Source organism: Phoxinus phoxinus, assembly GCF_949152265.1.
Source record: "Phoxinus phoxinus genome assembly, chromosome: 23".
In the NCBI taxonomy this organism is placed as follows: Eukaryota; Metazoa; Chordata; class Actinopteri; order Cypriniformes; family Leuciscidae; genus Phoxinus; species Phoxinus phoxinus.
The window spans coordinates 3,328,440-3,344,885 of NC_136898.1; the positions used below are offsets into that span (position 1 = coordinate 3,328,440).

At 39.5% G+C, this 16,446-nt stretch overlaps 2 protein-coding genes across 5 annotated transcripts; one reads left to right on the forward strand and one right to left on the reverse strand.

The window, feature by feature from the left end:
* Positions 1-917: 917 nt before the first annotated feature.
* On the forward strand, positions 918-7,239 carry ube2l3a (ubiquitin-conjugating enzyme E2L 3a). The gene is made up of 4 exons (XM_079599172.1): positions 918-996; positions 1,903-1,998; positions 2,169-2,355; positions 5,967-7,239. Exons 1-4 carry the CDS (start codon positions 970-972, stop codon positions 6,119-6,121), a joined length of 465 nt encoding a protein of 154 aa, XP_079455298.1. The 5' UTR covers positions 918-969; the 3' UTR covers positions 6,122-7,239.
* Positions 7,240-8,824: 1,585 nt separating this feature from the next.
* On the reverse strand, positions 8,825-16,285 carry ckmt2a (creatine kinase, mitochondrial 2a (sarcomeric)). Of its 4 annotated transcripts, none has more exons than XM_079599157.1 (10): positions 16,099-16,285; positions 14,570-14,753; positions 11,795-11,993; positions 11,360-11,455; positions 11,050-11,271; positions 10,086-10,171; positions 9,643-9,766; positions 9,371-9,505; positions 9,151-9,276; positions 8,825-9,068 (listed from the first exon to the last, which is right to left on the reverse strand). In XM_079599157.1, exons 2-10 carry the CDS (start codon positions 14,710-14,712, stop codon positions 8,952-8,954), a joined length of 1,248 nt encoding a protein of 415 aa, XP_079455283.1. In that variant the 5' UTR covers positions 14,713-14,753; positions 16,099-16,285; the 3' UTR covers positions 8,825-8,951. The 4 variants fall into 4 exon arrangements, with proteins under 4 accessions (XP_079455283.1, XP_079455285.1, XP_079455284.1 ...); XM_079599159.1 differs by lacking the exon at positions 10,086-10,171 and adding an exon at positions 10,320-10,405 and having other exon boundaries at positions 16,099-16,282; XM_079599158.1 differs by having other exon boundaries at positions 16,013-16,150.
* Between the last annotated feature and the right edge of the window lie 161 nt (positions 16,286-16,446).

Below are 16,446 nucleotides of genomic sequence, written 5' to 3' on the forward strand. Positions count from 1 at the left end.
TTATTTGTACAGCCATAATTGATCAAATTTAACAGGGTGCCAATAATTCTGACCACAACTGTATGTATCTGGCTAAAAATCCTCTTTACTATCTATTTTGTCCTTCACATTGCAGTTTTCCCACAACATATAGGCCTACTTCAATAAACAACCTAAAATTAAAGATTCGAGTGATTATGTTCTGTCACACATGTAGAAGTTTGTGTTTGTTTGGGTCTGAATGTGCAGCACTAGCGAAGTGCTCTTACACCCCCTAGTGGACTCTTTTCTTTTCTTTTATATTCTTTATATATTCTCTTTTATATAGAATATACACAATATATCTCTCTCTATATAACATAGTATATATAGAGAGAGGTAATAATATAAAAGATAGAATCGTTGTCATCTGAAAAACGTTGTATTTTTAATTTGTCCATTCAATTAACATAATTGTTAATTGTTCTGTAACTTCTTGTTAAAAGTGTTGAAGTATTCTCGTAATTACAACTGGTAAACTAGGAGTTTTCTGAGAACTCCTACGTGTACCACGTGACCGCTGTACCACCTGACGTCTGCGGTTTCATTAGGCGATGATAGTGTTGAAGAAGAGTTTTATTTGATTTGATTGTGTATATATCAATTGTGCCGTTGTACTGTCGAGTGTATGTCAGATGAGATAACATTAACATGCTTATAAAACGAATTCAATTGTAACCAACTTGAGGGAGTAAGCCTAATGAAAAAACAACAACTGTTTATTCATACATTATTAAATGAAGATTTCTTAAAGCGGCCTCTAGTTTCATTTCAATTCTTAAAGCAACTGGGAAAAGAGGAAATCCTTAAAACTCTCTAAATCATTTGCAACATATATTGATAATTATTTATTTAATAATTATTATTTATTTAACATATATTTTATTATTTCTTTGAACTGACTGAAGTGAATTCAACGCGCTTTGCATTGTGGGTACAAGCAAATCCAAGATGGCAGCGAGCAGGCGACTGCATAAGGTAAATATTCCAAAAAAATCTACTTTTATGCTTACTAAATACAGATTTTACTAGTTTTACTTAAGTAAAAAGAAGTATCGCGGACTTGAATCGCTGTTGGTCGGAAACCTGAAACTTTAGAGCACTCTGGTGGGAAATGTGATGAGGATGATGAGGAAGAAGCTAACGAGCTTAGCTGTAGTTCGAATACACACAAAAAATTGAAATAAACAGTCAAATAAAGCGCAAATAAAGTAAACGGTGTTCTGGATGAGCCTAATTTATTATGTGGATCAGAATAAACTTTAGCTCGTCTATTAATGAGTGTTTCGTTGACAGACGATGTTAGTTCCAAAGATAAGACAGAAACTTCCGTATCCGCAAGTGTACCAACTAAGAACAAGCCTCGAATTATGATTCAATGAGAATATAGCGATAAATAAATCGTTTAATTTGACAGATGGGAGTTTTCCGGGCGGTCTAAATGTGTAATTTAGTTTATGATGTAATGATGAGAAAGAGAAACAGGAAGTATGTCTGTTGTCTTTGTTTAAATCGTTTATAATTTATTTACAAAATATTCTTGAGATTAAGGACACTTTGATAAATAAAGGAATTCTTTCAGTTTTAATGATTATTGTCATATTTCAAACTCTAAGGCTTTGCAGCCTGTTAAATGTTAAACACATAAAAAAAGAAAAATTCTCAGCGTTTTGCCTGAATCCCTGCCATTTTAATTAAAATAACTTCAATTTTTATAATGTAAATGTGACTATAGAGTTTATTACAATTGTGCACATGACCACCACAGTGAAACCGAAAGTGTCTTGTTCTCACTTTATGGTTTCTCAAATCTCTCAACGATTCGAGAAGTGTCAGGTTTCCTCACAGTGTCACCACTAGTGGATCATAATCTCTGTTTTACAGGAACTTGATGAAATCCGCAAGTCTGGGATGAAAAATTTCCGCAACATTCAGGTGGATGAGTCGAACATTCTGACCTGGCAAGGACTCATTGTTCCTGTAAGTTTGAAGGCATTTATTAATGCTAATGTGTTTCTCTAATATCACTAAAGGTGTTTTTTTGCATTAATTGCATGCATTTAACTTTCACCATTCGCTTTCCTTTAGAAGCCAATCTGAAAAGCTCTTTGTTTTGATCCATTTTGCATGTGCCCTGTTTTGTTTTTCAGGACAACCCTCCATACGATAAAGGTGCATTCCGGATTGAGATCACATTCCCTGCAGAATACCCTTTTAAACCTCCGAAGATCACATTTAAAACAAAGATCTATCACCCAAACATTGATGAGAAAGGTCAGGTGTGCCTGCCGGTTATAAGTGCTGAGAACTGGAAACCTGCAACCAAAACTGATCAAGGTACGGCATGCGTCTCTCGAAGCTGTTTGATCAGCATTAGGGCTGAACGATACATCGAATTTTCATCGTCATCGCGATATGAACTCCCGCGATGAACACATCGCAACAGACAGCCTGACACGATGAATAATGCCTGGTTCAGATTAGCACTAACTTACACGTTTTTGACTCCTAAAATCTTGTCGTGGACAAGAAACATGTCAGACTACACGTTGCTTTCCGACCAGTCATCGCGTGCCGTCACACACACACATTCACTCGCAAACATTCACTCGCACGCACAGACACACACACTGTCCCTCGCTCGCTCACTCACTCGCTCACTCACACACGCACGCACACATACGCTCACTGGCGCACACACACACTCACTGTTGCACTCACTCAAGTCTCGCCTCGCTCACATATTCGCCCGTTGTCGTTATTACGAATCTCCACGACACCCATACGTCAAACGGATCGTGCCAAAATCGCGCTAAAATCGTGTATTTTGAACCAGGCAGGTAATAAACGTTTGACCTATCACGCAAAGAACCTATTAAAGCACTAAGACATGGGAACAGTATAGTTAACAATCACATTTATCGCAAGTCATATCGTCATCGCAATATTAAACAATGTTATCGCACATCGCAGCTTTTCCTCATATCGTGCAGCCCTAATCAGCATTTACACTCACCTTTAGGGGTGGGTGGTCTGACCAAAATCTTAAATCACGATATATGAGTCATTTTATTTCACAATAATTATATATAACAAAATAGTTATTTTTACTTTAAATAAGGTGTTTAAATTTCATAATTATCACTATTTTCAATATCACAAACTAATACTAGCCTGAGTAAAATAAAATAAAAACCTCAAGCTTACTGAAGACAAGTAACAGTAATAAAGAAACTAATTACAAGTATATAGGAAAAGAAACTACAATAGAACAAAGACACAAATGAAATAAACCCACCTGAAAAACTTAAGATATACTACATAAACTGTATAATCAGATGTTTACAAAAAACTGCATAGTCTTCACTGTAAATTAAATTTACATTTATCCTTGTTAAAGTTACAAAAGTGACTCAGTCAAGAGATTTTCTCTTTTTGTTTGATGCACTTAATAACGACAGCAGGTACATTTGGATGCTCTCTCTTTAAGGCCGACTGCACTGATCCAATATACTTGTGCGTTTTCTTTCTCAACTTTTTGTTCACTAATGACATAAATGACTGTTTATTTGCAAATACATGGACACAGAAGTATGTGAATTTAACCATTCAAGCTCAATTGACCCCTCGCAGGGAGCTTGATTGACAGGTGATCTGATCAATCATACTTCGCCATCCGCCATTTTGTCCGACAAAGCAGTCAGGAGAGTTAGTAGATTAACATTGGAGGATTTGAACTTGAGAAGCGGAGTGTACTGACTCCTTTCCGCGGTTAAAACAACATTCCTTCTGATGTTCATTCATGTTTATTTGATGCTATAAATGAACTAGAAGGAAGAGATGATCGGTTCACGAGCAGCTTTAACTGAGGCTCTACAGCGATCTGTCACACACATTAAAGAGCCACAAAACGGTATTTTTTTTTTTTTTAATTTCTTTAAAAAAATGACCAAATTTGAAAGGTGAGACTTTGTTTAATACGTTTAATATCAAAAGCAAGCTGGTCTGTCCTGTCTGTCAGCGCGTTGTCAGTCCTCTCTGCTCCGTGATGTATTTTTCACTGTGTGACAACATGGTGTGTTTGTGAGAGCGGCGTAGCTTGTCGGACATAGCGACAGTAACTAGGGGGGCGGGTCTTTGAGAACGGTCAATTAGGCAGCAAAAAAACACTCAGTTCAGTTCTCAAGTGCTTTATGAGTGCTTTATATTTTTTTCAAATCTTAAAGGGGTCATGACATGGGTTTTTTTATTTTATTATTATGTTCCCTTAGGTGCAATTATAGTATTACTATAGTTTTTTTTACAAAAAACTTTAAAAATGTAGTGATTTATGACCTTTTCCCACCCTGTTTCTCATCCTCTGATTCAAACAGTCTGTTTTGGGGGTGTTTCCCCTTTAAGAGTTCAGTGTTAACGCCCACTGTTATGATTGGCTAACGTCAGTGCCTATGCATCAATTATTAACGCCCCCAGCCAGAACATTTGCGGATTCGGCGCAACTGTTTAATAGCGGGTGATGCATGCGAAGCGATGGCTCTTGCAATGATAAAACCTTATTATGTTTAAGCCGGAATCAGCGGAAAATGAACCATCACCACAACAACGAAGACTGGATCAGCCCGTGTCCACATGGAAAGTGAAACTATTTTAAATGAATAAAAAAAAATTAACCCGAGACACTTGAAAACGGATTATTGTTGCATAATTATCCTATAGCTTAATTTGCTAAGAGTTTAACATTATTTAACTAATTCCAATGAAATGATAGAGTGTACCACGGACAAAAATGCATGCACAGACAGGCCATCTTTGAAGATGCAGCATTGATAAAGGCAACATTTTTAATTTTCTATCACATGTAGGCCTACTAGAAAGGCGACATATTTTCAAGATTCTCTTATACAAATGTGTTTATATTAGCCATGGTAAAAAGTAAGTTTGCGTCGTCGTTATTGAGCCCAGAATAGTCAGCACGGACTTATCTTTGAGCAACAGTTTTCTGGCAAAGCCAAGCATCATATTGGGATTTTTTCCTCAAAACAGTCATCCTCAAATGTATAGAACACTGCCGTGACTGGGACGTCCGCAAAAAATAAAGTGCATCCATTTTTCCCTGACGACTGGATCTTTCAGCGTATTTAAAAAGTAGTTTAAAGTTTTAAATACATTACTTACAGTTTGCGTCGTCGATGTTAAGCCCAGAATAGTCGGCACGGACTTATCTTTGAGCAACAGTTTTCTGGCAAAGCTCAAAACAGTCATCCTTAAAATGTACAGAACAAACGCTTAAACTAACACTGCCGTGACTGAGACGTCCGTAAAAAATAAAGTGCATCCATTTTTCCCTGACGACTGGATCTTTCTGCAGCGTATTCAAAGATGTTGTTTGTCCACAGCCAGGAACAGCACATCTGCGGCATCGTACTTTCCCTGTACACAGACCCACTCGCTGTCCGTCGACTGAACACTTGTGAGGCGCGCGGCGCGCGGGCGCGACAACGATACGAAATGAGCGTAGTTGTCTTGCGCTTTAAGCGTAGTTGTCTTTTGCCGGAGGCGGTCTATATGCAAACGCTGGTACGTCACTTCGTACCGTGACGTCACTTCTTACCATGGATCCAGAACGAGCTGTATTTAGAGCTTGATTAAATAAATGATTCGTTTATAATGGGGAGGACGTCTTAAGCTATGAAACTTGCAGGACGTTTTAATGGTACAAAGACCTCTTATATACCAAAAGATCAAGGCAAATTTGGTTTCTCATGTCATGACCCCTTTAAAAAAAGCTTAAAAATGCTTGGAAACTTTCATGGCCGTGGCGCACAGCAATGTCACGAGGTAGAGATGATAGTCCAAAATCTCCACCGGTTGACAAATTTCTACCGGTATACCGTCCACCCCTACTCATCGTATTGTCATTAAATAAATTTTTTGCTCTCTTTCACCAGTAATCCAGTCTCTCATCGCCCTCGTCAATGACCCCCAACCAGAACACCCTCTGAGGGCCGACCTAGCGGAGGAATATTCAAAAGACCGTAAAAAGTTCTTTAAGAATGCAGAAGAGTTTACAAAGAAACACGGCGAGAAGCGGCCAGTGGACTGATACCGCATGGGTGTGTTTCCCATGTTTCTGCTTTGCCCACTCCTCCAAAACCGTTTCCCCCCCAATCCGAGTCCCCGCCAGCCCGCCCTCACTCTCGGTCACCCGTGGATCCAGCATCCAGAATCCCAGACGCAGTTCACCTTCGGCAGAAAGACCCGTGACTTCTCAGCCTCTGGGTGTCGAAGTGTGTTGAAATTGTGATCAGGGGAATGTGCGAATAAGAACTTGATAAAAGTGGTGAGATTTGGGGGTGGGGAAGGATAGGTTGTTCCTTTTAATTTGTTCTTAAATTGCACAGAGATGTGTTCAGGTCATGTAATCTGCTGTGTGATAAATCTTGACCGTTTTCATAGCAGAATACAATGGTGAACCAGAGTATAATGTTAAGTCTTTCACTTTCACATTTATGACGTTGAAGAAATCAAACTCAATAGTTCATTGAATGGAAACACATAATATGTCAAAGGTGTGTGGCAAATGTTTCTTTTATATTTCTCATCTCTGTAATTTTTTTTATTTTTTTTCTTAGGTTGCACTGTTTTCTGTGGAATAAGATTTCATGTTCGTCATAATCTCAGTTTGTAACTCATTCAATCACAAACTAGTCACTGTCACCAATATAATGTTTATGATGTCATAAAAAGTCAAGCAAAAATTACTTTGTGTCTGACTGAACCTCATATATATCTAGACCTTTCTGGGACGCAAACATTTCAAGTAAGATTGTCCTTTAAAATTTCAGGAAACTAAACAAGTTTGATGCTTCCTGACTACTTGTCAGGAAATCATAGGAATAGAAATACCTCTTTTCACTAGTTAACTTAGGCAAAGGTTAACTTACTATTTAGTGTTTTTTTTTGTAAGCAATGAATATTGTAATAAAATCACTTTACCGTGTTAAAGCAATCTTTAAGGAAGCATCTTTTTTTTTTCTCAGATCAAAGTGTTATGGAGTTAATATGAAAATTAATTTAGTGTTTTTGTTTGTTTATTAAAAAAAATTACCCTATTTTCCATTTCTACAGTTCATGCAAAATTCAAAACGTCATGTACATCTAACGATAAAGCGCTTCATCATAATGACCATTAGGCGGCGCCATTTGGTGCGTTTGAATGGGTTGAACCAACGAGGAAGACGTGTTTGCTGAAATAAACCGCCAAACCACTGTGGAGAAGATCTGATTAAAATATTGGATTAAGAATTTCAAGGTAAATGGGTCAATTTGAACAAATTCCTTTACAACATATTTATTTTCATAGACTACAGAACAAGAAGTTGTGTGAACACTTGTGTTCCTAAGTGCATATTATAAGTGCTGGGATTAGATAATTTAACCTGACTGAATTTTTACAAATTAACAAGTTTGTATATGGTTTACATTCTCCTGCTCAAACAAAAAGTGGTTTCAAAGTACAGTGATGATTTTTATATGTATTACTTTCATCATTGGCTACATATGGGGTTTGGTTGCATGAAGAATGAAGGTAAAAATACCCCTCTTTTTTTTTAGTGGCCTCTACAGCCAACAAACCATTTTGTAGAAGTGCACACACACACATTCACCCCTAACCCGCTTTTCTCTTAAGTATAGAACCAAGATTAGCATGATTAGATACGTCACTAAGCAGCTCTAAGTGGAGAAGTTAGCCACACTGGATTAGTCTAACGAGAGGCCAGTGTCTGGTGTTCAATTAATTAGTTTAAACCATGTAAAGAGGGTTCTGACCAAATGGATTTTTCAGCATTTTACTAATGACGAAAGACTATGTTTGGACAAACACTGTTTACACATATATAAAGATGATTATTTTTAATTGCATCAATGCCTCAGATGAATAAATACACTTTGAAGAGGTGACGTTGTATTAAGTCAGACCCCAGACTTATTAAGAAATCTTCAAGAAAAGAGTCTTGGTTTGATCAGTGTTGCGCATGTGCCGGGACACTGGGGGCATCATTTATAAAATGTTTAAGATTTAATCTTAAAGTGTGCATATGCTAAAATCCACGCTAACATTCATATTTATAAAAACGGTCTTTGATGTGATAAGCACCACGTCAGGGTCTGTGCAGACGTACGCACTTTCTTTGTGGCAGAAAGTCTGAGTACTGCAGGTATTTGAAAATCAAAACAATTCTTGCCGCTCGCCATTTTTTGGATTTGGATGTTGACTGGTGCATGTTAATTATACTAATTACATGTTAATTGTATTAATTCGGTGCTGTTTACAAGGCGGAGATCTGAAACCATTCAGCTGCGCACAATTTCAAGTTCATTTGCGATTTAAAGATTTCACACCTGGAAGAGAGTGCTACGCATGTACGCTAAATGTTCTCTAAATCACACGTACGTGCATTTGAGAAATGATTGTAAGATCAAATGTAAGACGGTTTCTACCCAACAATTTATAAATGAGGCCCTGGGTTCCTAGAATCTTAGCTCAGTGTTGTTATGATATACCCATGTCTGTGATAGCAGAGCAACTGTGTTCACTTTGTTAGTAACATCCTGCTGCTAAATACTGAGTAAAGAGCTTCTGGCAGCAATATAAGATGAGTCAGTCTACACTACAAAGCAAGCAACTAACAGTCTATGCCGCTACCAAGTAAATCGTCTTTGTTGATTGTAATAGCAGAGTTGTAGCAATTGCTTGCTGTGTGCACATGATGTTAGTGGTTGAGATAAGAGATAAGAAAAAATGTATAGTTTTAGGGTTAATTTTATTGAGCTTTCTATACATATAAGACCTTCAGGTCTGTGATTGGTGGAAGGAGTGTCCATGTTTCTCTTTGCTGTACTGGATCCAACCTTCATCAGAAGATTGTTGCTCACTTCTTAAAATGTTGGATGGGGGCGGGGATCTTGATATCCTGGCCCTTCTCCAGCTTCTTCTCACACTCGATAAGGTAGTTGACACCATCGACGACCAGCTGCACCAGTTCCACCTGGTAAAGAAAAGCAGAGTTACACCAGAATCTTATGCATGTAAATCTCCATGTTGTTAACCCACTGGCTTGAATGACCTACCTCGGATTTTCCCAGGCGGTCATTGTTTGAGATGTCGAAAGTGTCGCCAACCGCAGCTGTGTCCACACCTCCAGTGCCACGCTTCTGCAGCCGCAAGTTATCCAGGATCTTGCCAAAACGAGGGTCCTACAGGCAATTGTTTTAATTAGACAGGTTTCCGCCATTCAATACCCCTTCTTTCCCAAAGCTTTCACTATAAGATAAAGCTAATTACTGTTACCTTGCTGAGCTTTGGCAAGCGGACGTGTACTCCAGCCCTGAGGCCAGTGCCCAGGTTAGATGGGCAGGTCAGTACGTAACCAAGACGTTCATTCCACATGAACTCCCAGCCTCGCTCCTGAATCAAATGTTCCACCTGTTCAACAGAGAAGCAGTCAACGGATGAAAGATTGTACAATTTTACAGATGAGACTATCAAATATACAGCTCTGGACACGTTCTTGTGCAGTCAGCATGGTTAATGGTGAAAGTGTACATGTGGTGTGGTTTTACCTGTTTGAGTCCTCTGCAGAACCTCTCAAACACCCTTTTCATGTTGCCACCCTTCTCCATGGAGATGACACGGGTGTGGTCTTCCTCATTGACCCATATTAAGAAGGTCTTCTCATTGTTATGCCTAGCAAATGATTGGATGTTTAAGAGACAAGAAGGAGCTTGCTCAAAACCAAAATGTCATGTAGGAACCATATATTGCAATTTTACTGTACTATCAGTCATGCCAGTAAGTCATTCATGCTTTATGAAGTCAAGAGCATTTTGCAATAGTGTTCCATGACATGCATTTAATCTTACATTGAATTTAAGCTTCGGTTTATCTGAAGACAATTCTTTACTTGCAGGCAAAAGTGAGAATTTTTATATATATCTTATGTGACTAATCTTGTTAGCTACACAAATGGTGATCAAGTCATGCTAAGAACTTCGTAAAGCCATACCAGATGCCTCTCGCATCTGGCCAGTCACGGGCCATAAAGGCACAAGTCAACAAGGGGGACACAGGTTTGTCAAACAGGAAGTGGTCCTACAGAAGGATGAAAGGTAGACAAAGGTAGGTGGAACTGGAGAAGTAGAGCAGAATAAGGGGAAAATGCAACCTATAAAAAACTTGGAAGAGTGGGGACTGTTAGGGATGTGCTACCATGGCTTATTCTCTCTCACTCTAGCCTTACCAGATCCCACGAGCATCTGGCCAATCCCTGGCCATCCCAGATGCAGTGAGCAATGGAGACACTGGCTTGTCAAAGAGAAAATGCTCCTAAGCCATGCCAGCATGAAAGGAAGAGTTCAGCATCATGATGTGTGGAAGCAACTCCATTAAACCCAATCACATTATCAACCACAATGCACATATCACCCCAATTCTGCATGATCTTCACTGGCTTCCTGTGGCTTACCGTATCAAATAAAATATTCTCCTCCTCACTTTTAAATCTCTGCACGGCTTGGCTCCCCCCTATCTCTTTAACCTGCTCCTCCCCTACACCCCGACTCGCACTTTACGATCCTCTGACTCTAGCCTTCTCGTCGTCCCTCGGCATCGCTTCAATGGGGGGGGGGGGGGGGGGGGGGGGGGGGGCAGATCATTCAGTGTTGTTGCACCCAAAATGTGGAACTCTCTCCCAAAAAAAAAGGTAAAAAAGTCATTGTCTGTTTGTATTCTGCTAGGTGCCGCCCTATCTACCTAATTCTCATTTACTGTACTTACACTCTCATCTACCTACTGTTGTTTTGTCTGTTGTTTTTGTCAATTGCCTTTATTGTTGTTTGTTTATTGTAAAGCGTCCTTGAGCCCTGGAAAGCCGCTATATAAATAAAACGTATTATTATTATAACCCAACCTAGAACCCAGTCGGAACCAAAATATCCCATGACAGAAAGAACTTTATGGAAGCAACTCACATCGATAAGTCTCTGCTGCTCAACATCACTCATTTCAGTCAGGCTGTAGTAACGTCCAGAGAGGTCTCCTTTTAAGCCAGCCAAGGCCTGGACAGTCACTCTTTCCACTTCACGTCGCTCAGAGCGGCTGCAGGCAGGGGGAAGGCTGAGGCCACGGATGCTGCGGCCCGTGCGCACGCGGGAGGACAGGACGTATTGTTCGTCAAATACAGCCGAATGGATCTGCAAGATAAACAACCAGGAAGAAAATAGAATCAACTGTAACTCTGAGGAACTCATTTTACATGATGAGATAAAAACAGATATGCACCTTGGAGGCATCCAGGTCAGTGGGATGCTTCATAGTCTTTGGGTCATAGCCATTGTGCCTATCTTTGATTACAGGATCAAAGATTTCAGCAAACACCTGCAACAGAGAAGTCAAGGGGGTTGTCTCTCCTAATTAGTTTGCAAGACATTAAGACAGGAGAGGCAAAATCAGATCTTGTAGAAAAGACCAGTTTATACAATAATGAATTTGACTTGGCCATGCTTGTTTATGTTGTTTAGGAGTGGTTTGGTGCTTGGTCTAGATAGCAGACCAACATGGTCATAACATTCACCAGCAAAACTTAAGAAGCCAGCATCCCAAATACAATGCATGCTGTTGACCAGCTGGTCTTTTCATCAAGGGTTGAACAAAACTTTCTTGAGAAGAGAAGTTGGATATTTTATGCATTTAGGTATTTTGAATGTATTGCTGTACCTCATAGCTCTCCTCATCACCAGCAACCATGCCGACTGTCTTGATGAAGGGATGACCGGGGTTGTCCACACCAGTCTGAATGCACTGGTCAAGAGTCCAGTTGTTTGGGGTAATCTTGTCCCTCAGCTTGGCATAGATGGCAGGGGTCAGTGCACTGGACATACAGTTGTTGTGTTTGCGAAGGTCAGGGAAGTCAGCACTGTTGAGGAACACAATGTCACATCTTGAGTCATGTTCTGTCTTTGACCCTGCGGAAAAAGTGACTGAGAGGAAAATGATGTCCAAGTTGTTGGCAGCCATGGCATTCTTGTAGAAATTAGGAGTTTGTTGTGAATCAATCTTGTTGGCGGGCATCAGGGAGCCGCTATTAATATGTGGGGTATTGAAATCACTTTTGAATGCACACCAGCTTTTTACTTTCACTTTCGAGATACGCGATCACACGTACTCTGTGAATAGGGAGTGGCAGTAATTACCAGTAAGATTATATATTTGTCAGTGGCGCTCAGGATCTGCAAATCATTTGTCATCGTCCTATCAGTCATCTCTCCTTACGCTCTTCATGTGGTAAGTGAAATCTGATGTTCTGTAACAGGCTACCACAGCAAGCCTAACCATGTCCCTCTAGGGGCTCCGTAGAACGCGTTATTAATTTTCCGTGCCTTTCCGAATACGAATTTAGGCTTCAGGCACACCCCTAACCATTGGCCCTGGCTCAAATGGCACACTTGATGATAATTCAGTCATATCACGAGACTACACTAGTGTAGACTTTATAGTGGGATTACTGCCCGAAAGTATATCCAGGATTATGTCAGTGTGGACTTAGAGGATCGCAAAGTCTGAGAGTGGCATTTGGGGCAAATGGACTCCTTGTGAACTGGGCCTAAATTCAAAATATACAGCCCTTATATGCCAGAGAAACAACCCAGCAAGCAATAGCCGTCATTTCATCGTCTAGGTTTACTATAGACCCGAAATAGTCTAGCTATGAGTAACCCACTTCTAGACAAAATAACCTTGAATTTGGTTATATGTCAAAAAATAACTTGCGTTATGTACGATATTCCAATCATGTAAGCAAAGTAAACAGTGATTACAAGGTGTTTGGTTTCATTTCTTTGTTATCTAATTCAGCGGTTCCCAACCGGGGGGTCGCGGCCCACAAGGGGGCCTCAGCTAGCTCTGTGGGGGGTCGCGACATATTTTGAAAAGTTTTGAGCAATGAGCATTAAATAAAAGTCCTTAACTTTTTTCTGTTCAAAATGTACAAAATGTATATAATGAGCGAGTTCATCATGAATCCATTTTCCAATCCGTGTTTTTGTCTTATCCTGAATCACTATGGTACACCTATAATAAGTGTTTACATTGGGACTATTTTGGTTCGGATCGCTGCGGAGTAGCCCAGGACCTGCGTGACTCGTCATAGACGCACACAGAGAGAAGTAGTTCCGGCTACAATGTTCTTCAGAAAGACGCATTATTCTGTTATAAACGCAAGTTTATTATCGCTCGCTATAGCGCCAAAAGCCTCAAAAATAAAGCCTCACAAATAACATACAAGTATTGAGGCACCAGACAGCAGTCATTTAGCAATAGCCATTTATTTTTTTTACCTACACACCAGTGTGAATATTTTTGTTATTACATTTCAAATAGGGCCAATTTACGTTTTTAAATTACAAAGGGCCTACTGGTGTTTTTGTTGTTGTATTTTCAATATTATAGGCTATTATTTGTGCATAAACATAGGGAACCACTGCTCTAATTGATGATTTGTCTATTCTTGGGGGATGGTTTAAAAGTCTATAAAATTTTTGCTGATAGCCCAAATTTTGCCTTGTATTAGCCTAGACGTCTGTGCTGTGTTTGGACGGCTATTAGACGTCTTTTAAACGTCAAATTGCTTGCTGGAAAGCGTGCAGCCATCTTTAGAATTGTATGTTTGAACCTCCATTTTGTATACTTCTATGGCATCACTGTCAAAGAGTAATTAGCTGGTGAAGTGGATTTACTTATCGTAGAGTTAACAGAAGTTATCATATGAGCATTGCTATGTAGTTTGAAGAGGATGACATAAAAGATGTCAGTGGACCTGGAATTTTTTTAAATGAACAGTTCATTCATAAATCTGTAAGTTCTTTATAATCTTTATATTGTGGAAATACAAGCCGAAAGACAGAACACAACGAGCACAGCACTGAAAAGGAGCAGGACTACATAAGGCTTAAGGCATAAGACTAATCAGAATCAGTTAATGTAGTTTCTCAGTTGAAGGTTAAGGTATGAATCAGGGTGTTGGATCAACCTAAAAGATCAACTCGGTTCACAGTAGGTTCCTTCAAGAGACTTCAGTCTTGGTCTGCTGATCTGATTTGACCTTTGGCATCTATTAGCGTGGAGGAGTGTGATGTGTGGAAAAGGACATAAGCTGCTTAAGTGTCATGTTCCCACCCATTTACCTTTCACTTAGTTAGCGATTGGCACTTCATCACAAAGTACATCATGACCTCTACGTCATATCATATTTGTTTCCATCACAGAACAGGTGCAAGTTAACTCTGATGGAATAGAAACGTACCGCACCCTTCTGGGTGCACTTGATGAAAGTTAAAAACATATTAGCTTCTCGTGCATTTTATTCAGACATGATTAGCAATGTGTTAAGGGACAAATAAAGCAAGCAAGAGAAGATATTCATTATACAATGACTTGCTATAGTCCATGCAGTATCAATGGGATATAATTGAATTCACCACTCCTAGTGCTTACCTGGGAGGATATAGTTTCCTCCTCTGTTCTGCCGAGATGGCAGCACCGTCACTCAATAGATAACCGCTTGCCACCGCACCGGCTCCAATGCTCGCCATGAACAAGCCACGGCTCGACATCATCTTGGCGAATGAGCTTGCCATCTTCACAACGTTTCTTGTGTAAAAGTTCAGATGGGTCAGCACTGGAAGAACAGAGTGGCAAGGTTTACAAAATGATCATAGAAATGAATATTAAATTTCAGATTATAGCCATCATCAAACAAATGTTGTGTTAGTTAACCGATGGTGCCCTAAGGTGAAAAGTTTCACCTGATTTAATATGGCAGCTTACTTGTTTGTGACTGGTTACCTTATTAAGAGACTGATTTATTAATACTTCCTGAATATGCTTACATCTATTTAGCATAGGTGGTTGCATTGGTTACATCTTAAAGACTCATCCATTACTAAAGGACAGATATGGAGTTAAAATTTAGGTTATGGACAGTTCATTTAAAAAAAAAAAAATTGTTTTATAATGTTCCCGAGAATTTTCTTAAATACAGGGCATAGTTTAGTAGTCAAGCCAACTATGATTGTGTCATATGTTGTAAAAGAGAACCAAGCCACACTAAAGACAATCCCTCAAATATTTAGAGCATTGGTCAATCTATATAGGTTTATCTATCTAAGAGATATTCTTAAACTTTAAGAACATTTGGTGACATACTTGACATATCCAACCCCGTTGACACTACTGGGAAAGTGAAAGTGTTATTTATAGACTATAGCACACTACATGTTTGGAACGAAGCCCCAACTGGCGTCGGTCTATCCTGAGTCCTCGTGCTCAGCCGTGACATTCTGAACCGGTCACACAAGTGTACACAAGACCCGACTAAAATCTGGCAGCCTGAACTCAGATCTTCATAAAACAGCAAAACCAAGTACACTCTGTGATACTTCTGAACAGGTGGCCCATCAGCTCTCCACTATGCTTTAAAGTCTATCTTTTGGCGGAGTTGTGGGGGATTATTAGGCTTTTAACTCAAGGATTAGTCTAAATGTTTGGAGAACACCATTAAATAATAATCTAGCTGTTAGGGTTTGATAGCTATAGCTGGGTTATGGTATAATCTAGTTGTCTGAAAAACCTGACATTGTACTTTACAAATATTGTTGGCTCTTTGGTGAATTGCTTTTGTAAGTCGCTTTGGATAAAAGCATCTGCTAAATGCATACATGTAAGATGCTTGAACTACACTATAATGTCCTTAAAGCTGGCACAGTGTGTCCACTAAATGCTTCTTGTTGAAAAAGTAACCTGTGCCGGATGGGTATCTGCAATGCATTTTACAGTCAAGGTTTAAAATGAATGAAAACCATTGATTAAATATACACGGTAGTGCACTTTGTAAATTCCCAAGCAAAAAAAACTAAATCAATGAAAACTATTTCTTACCAGTCAATGGAATTCCTTATTCTCAAACTTAGCTTTAGTTCTCTCTGGATAAAGATTCGTAATGATAAAGTAGAAGAGATTTTTACCTGTAGAGTCTCCTGTGTTACAGTAGGCTGTGTCAGAAAGCACACAGTCTGTGGGTGAAGCTGGCGCTCCTCCCAGGATATGGGATTAGAAGCCGACCTGATGGCCAATCCTCTTCCACGTAATTGCCAGGTCATAACCCATGTCTGGCGTCCGGCTTGTCCTTGAGACATGCCGCCATGGTCCAGCATTTTGCACTGTACGCAACCTCTTAAATAGAACCACTATCACCTCTTTAAAACTTCTTAGTCTTACCTGGAAAAAGTGGACGTCTACAATCCTTTTTTGAAATCACAATCACAACGTGTAGATGCACAAGACAGCTAGAATTATAGATAGACTGATATATC

Coding starts and splice junctions, on each gene's coding strand:
- ube2l3a (XM_079599172.1), top strand. CDS start 970: ATGGCAGCGAGCAGGCGACTGCATAAG. Junction 997..1,902: donor CGAGCAGGCGACTGCATAAG/GTAAATATTCCA, acceptor TCTGTTTTACAG/GAACTTGATGAAATCCGCAA. Junction 1,999..2,168: donor GGCAAGGACTCATTGTTCCT/GTAAGTTTGAAG, acceptor TTTGTTTTTCAG/GACAACCCTCCATACGATAA.
- ckmt2a (XM_079599157.1), bottom strand. CDS start 14,712: ATGGCAAGCTCATTCGCCAAGATGATGTCGAGCCGTGGCTTGTTCATG. Junction 9,767..10,085: donor CCAGATGCGAGAGGCATCTG/GTATGGCTTTAC, acceptor ATCATTTGCTAG/GCATAACAATGAGAAGACCT. Junction 9,277..9,370: donor GCTTGCCAAAGCTCAGCAAG/GTAACAGTAATT, acceptor AATTGCCTGTAG/GACCCTCGTTTTGGCAAGAT.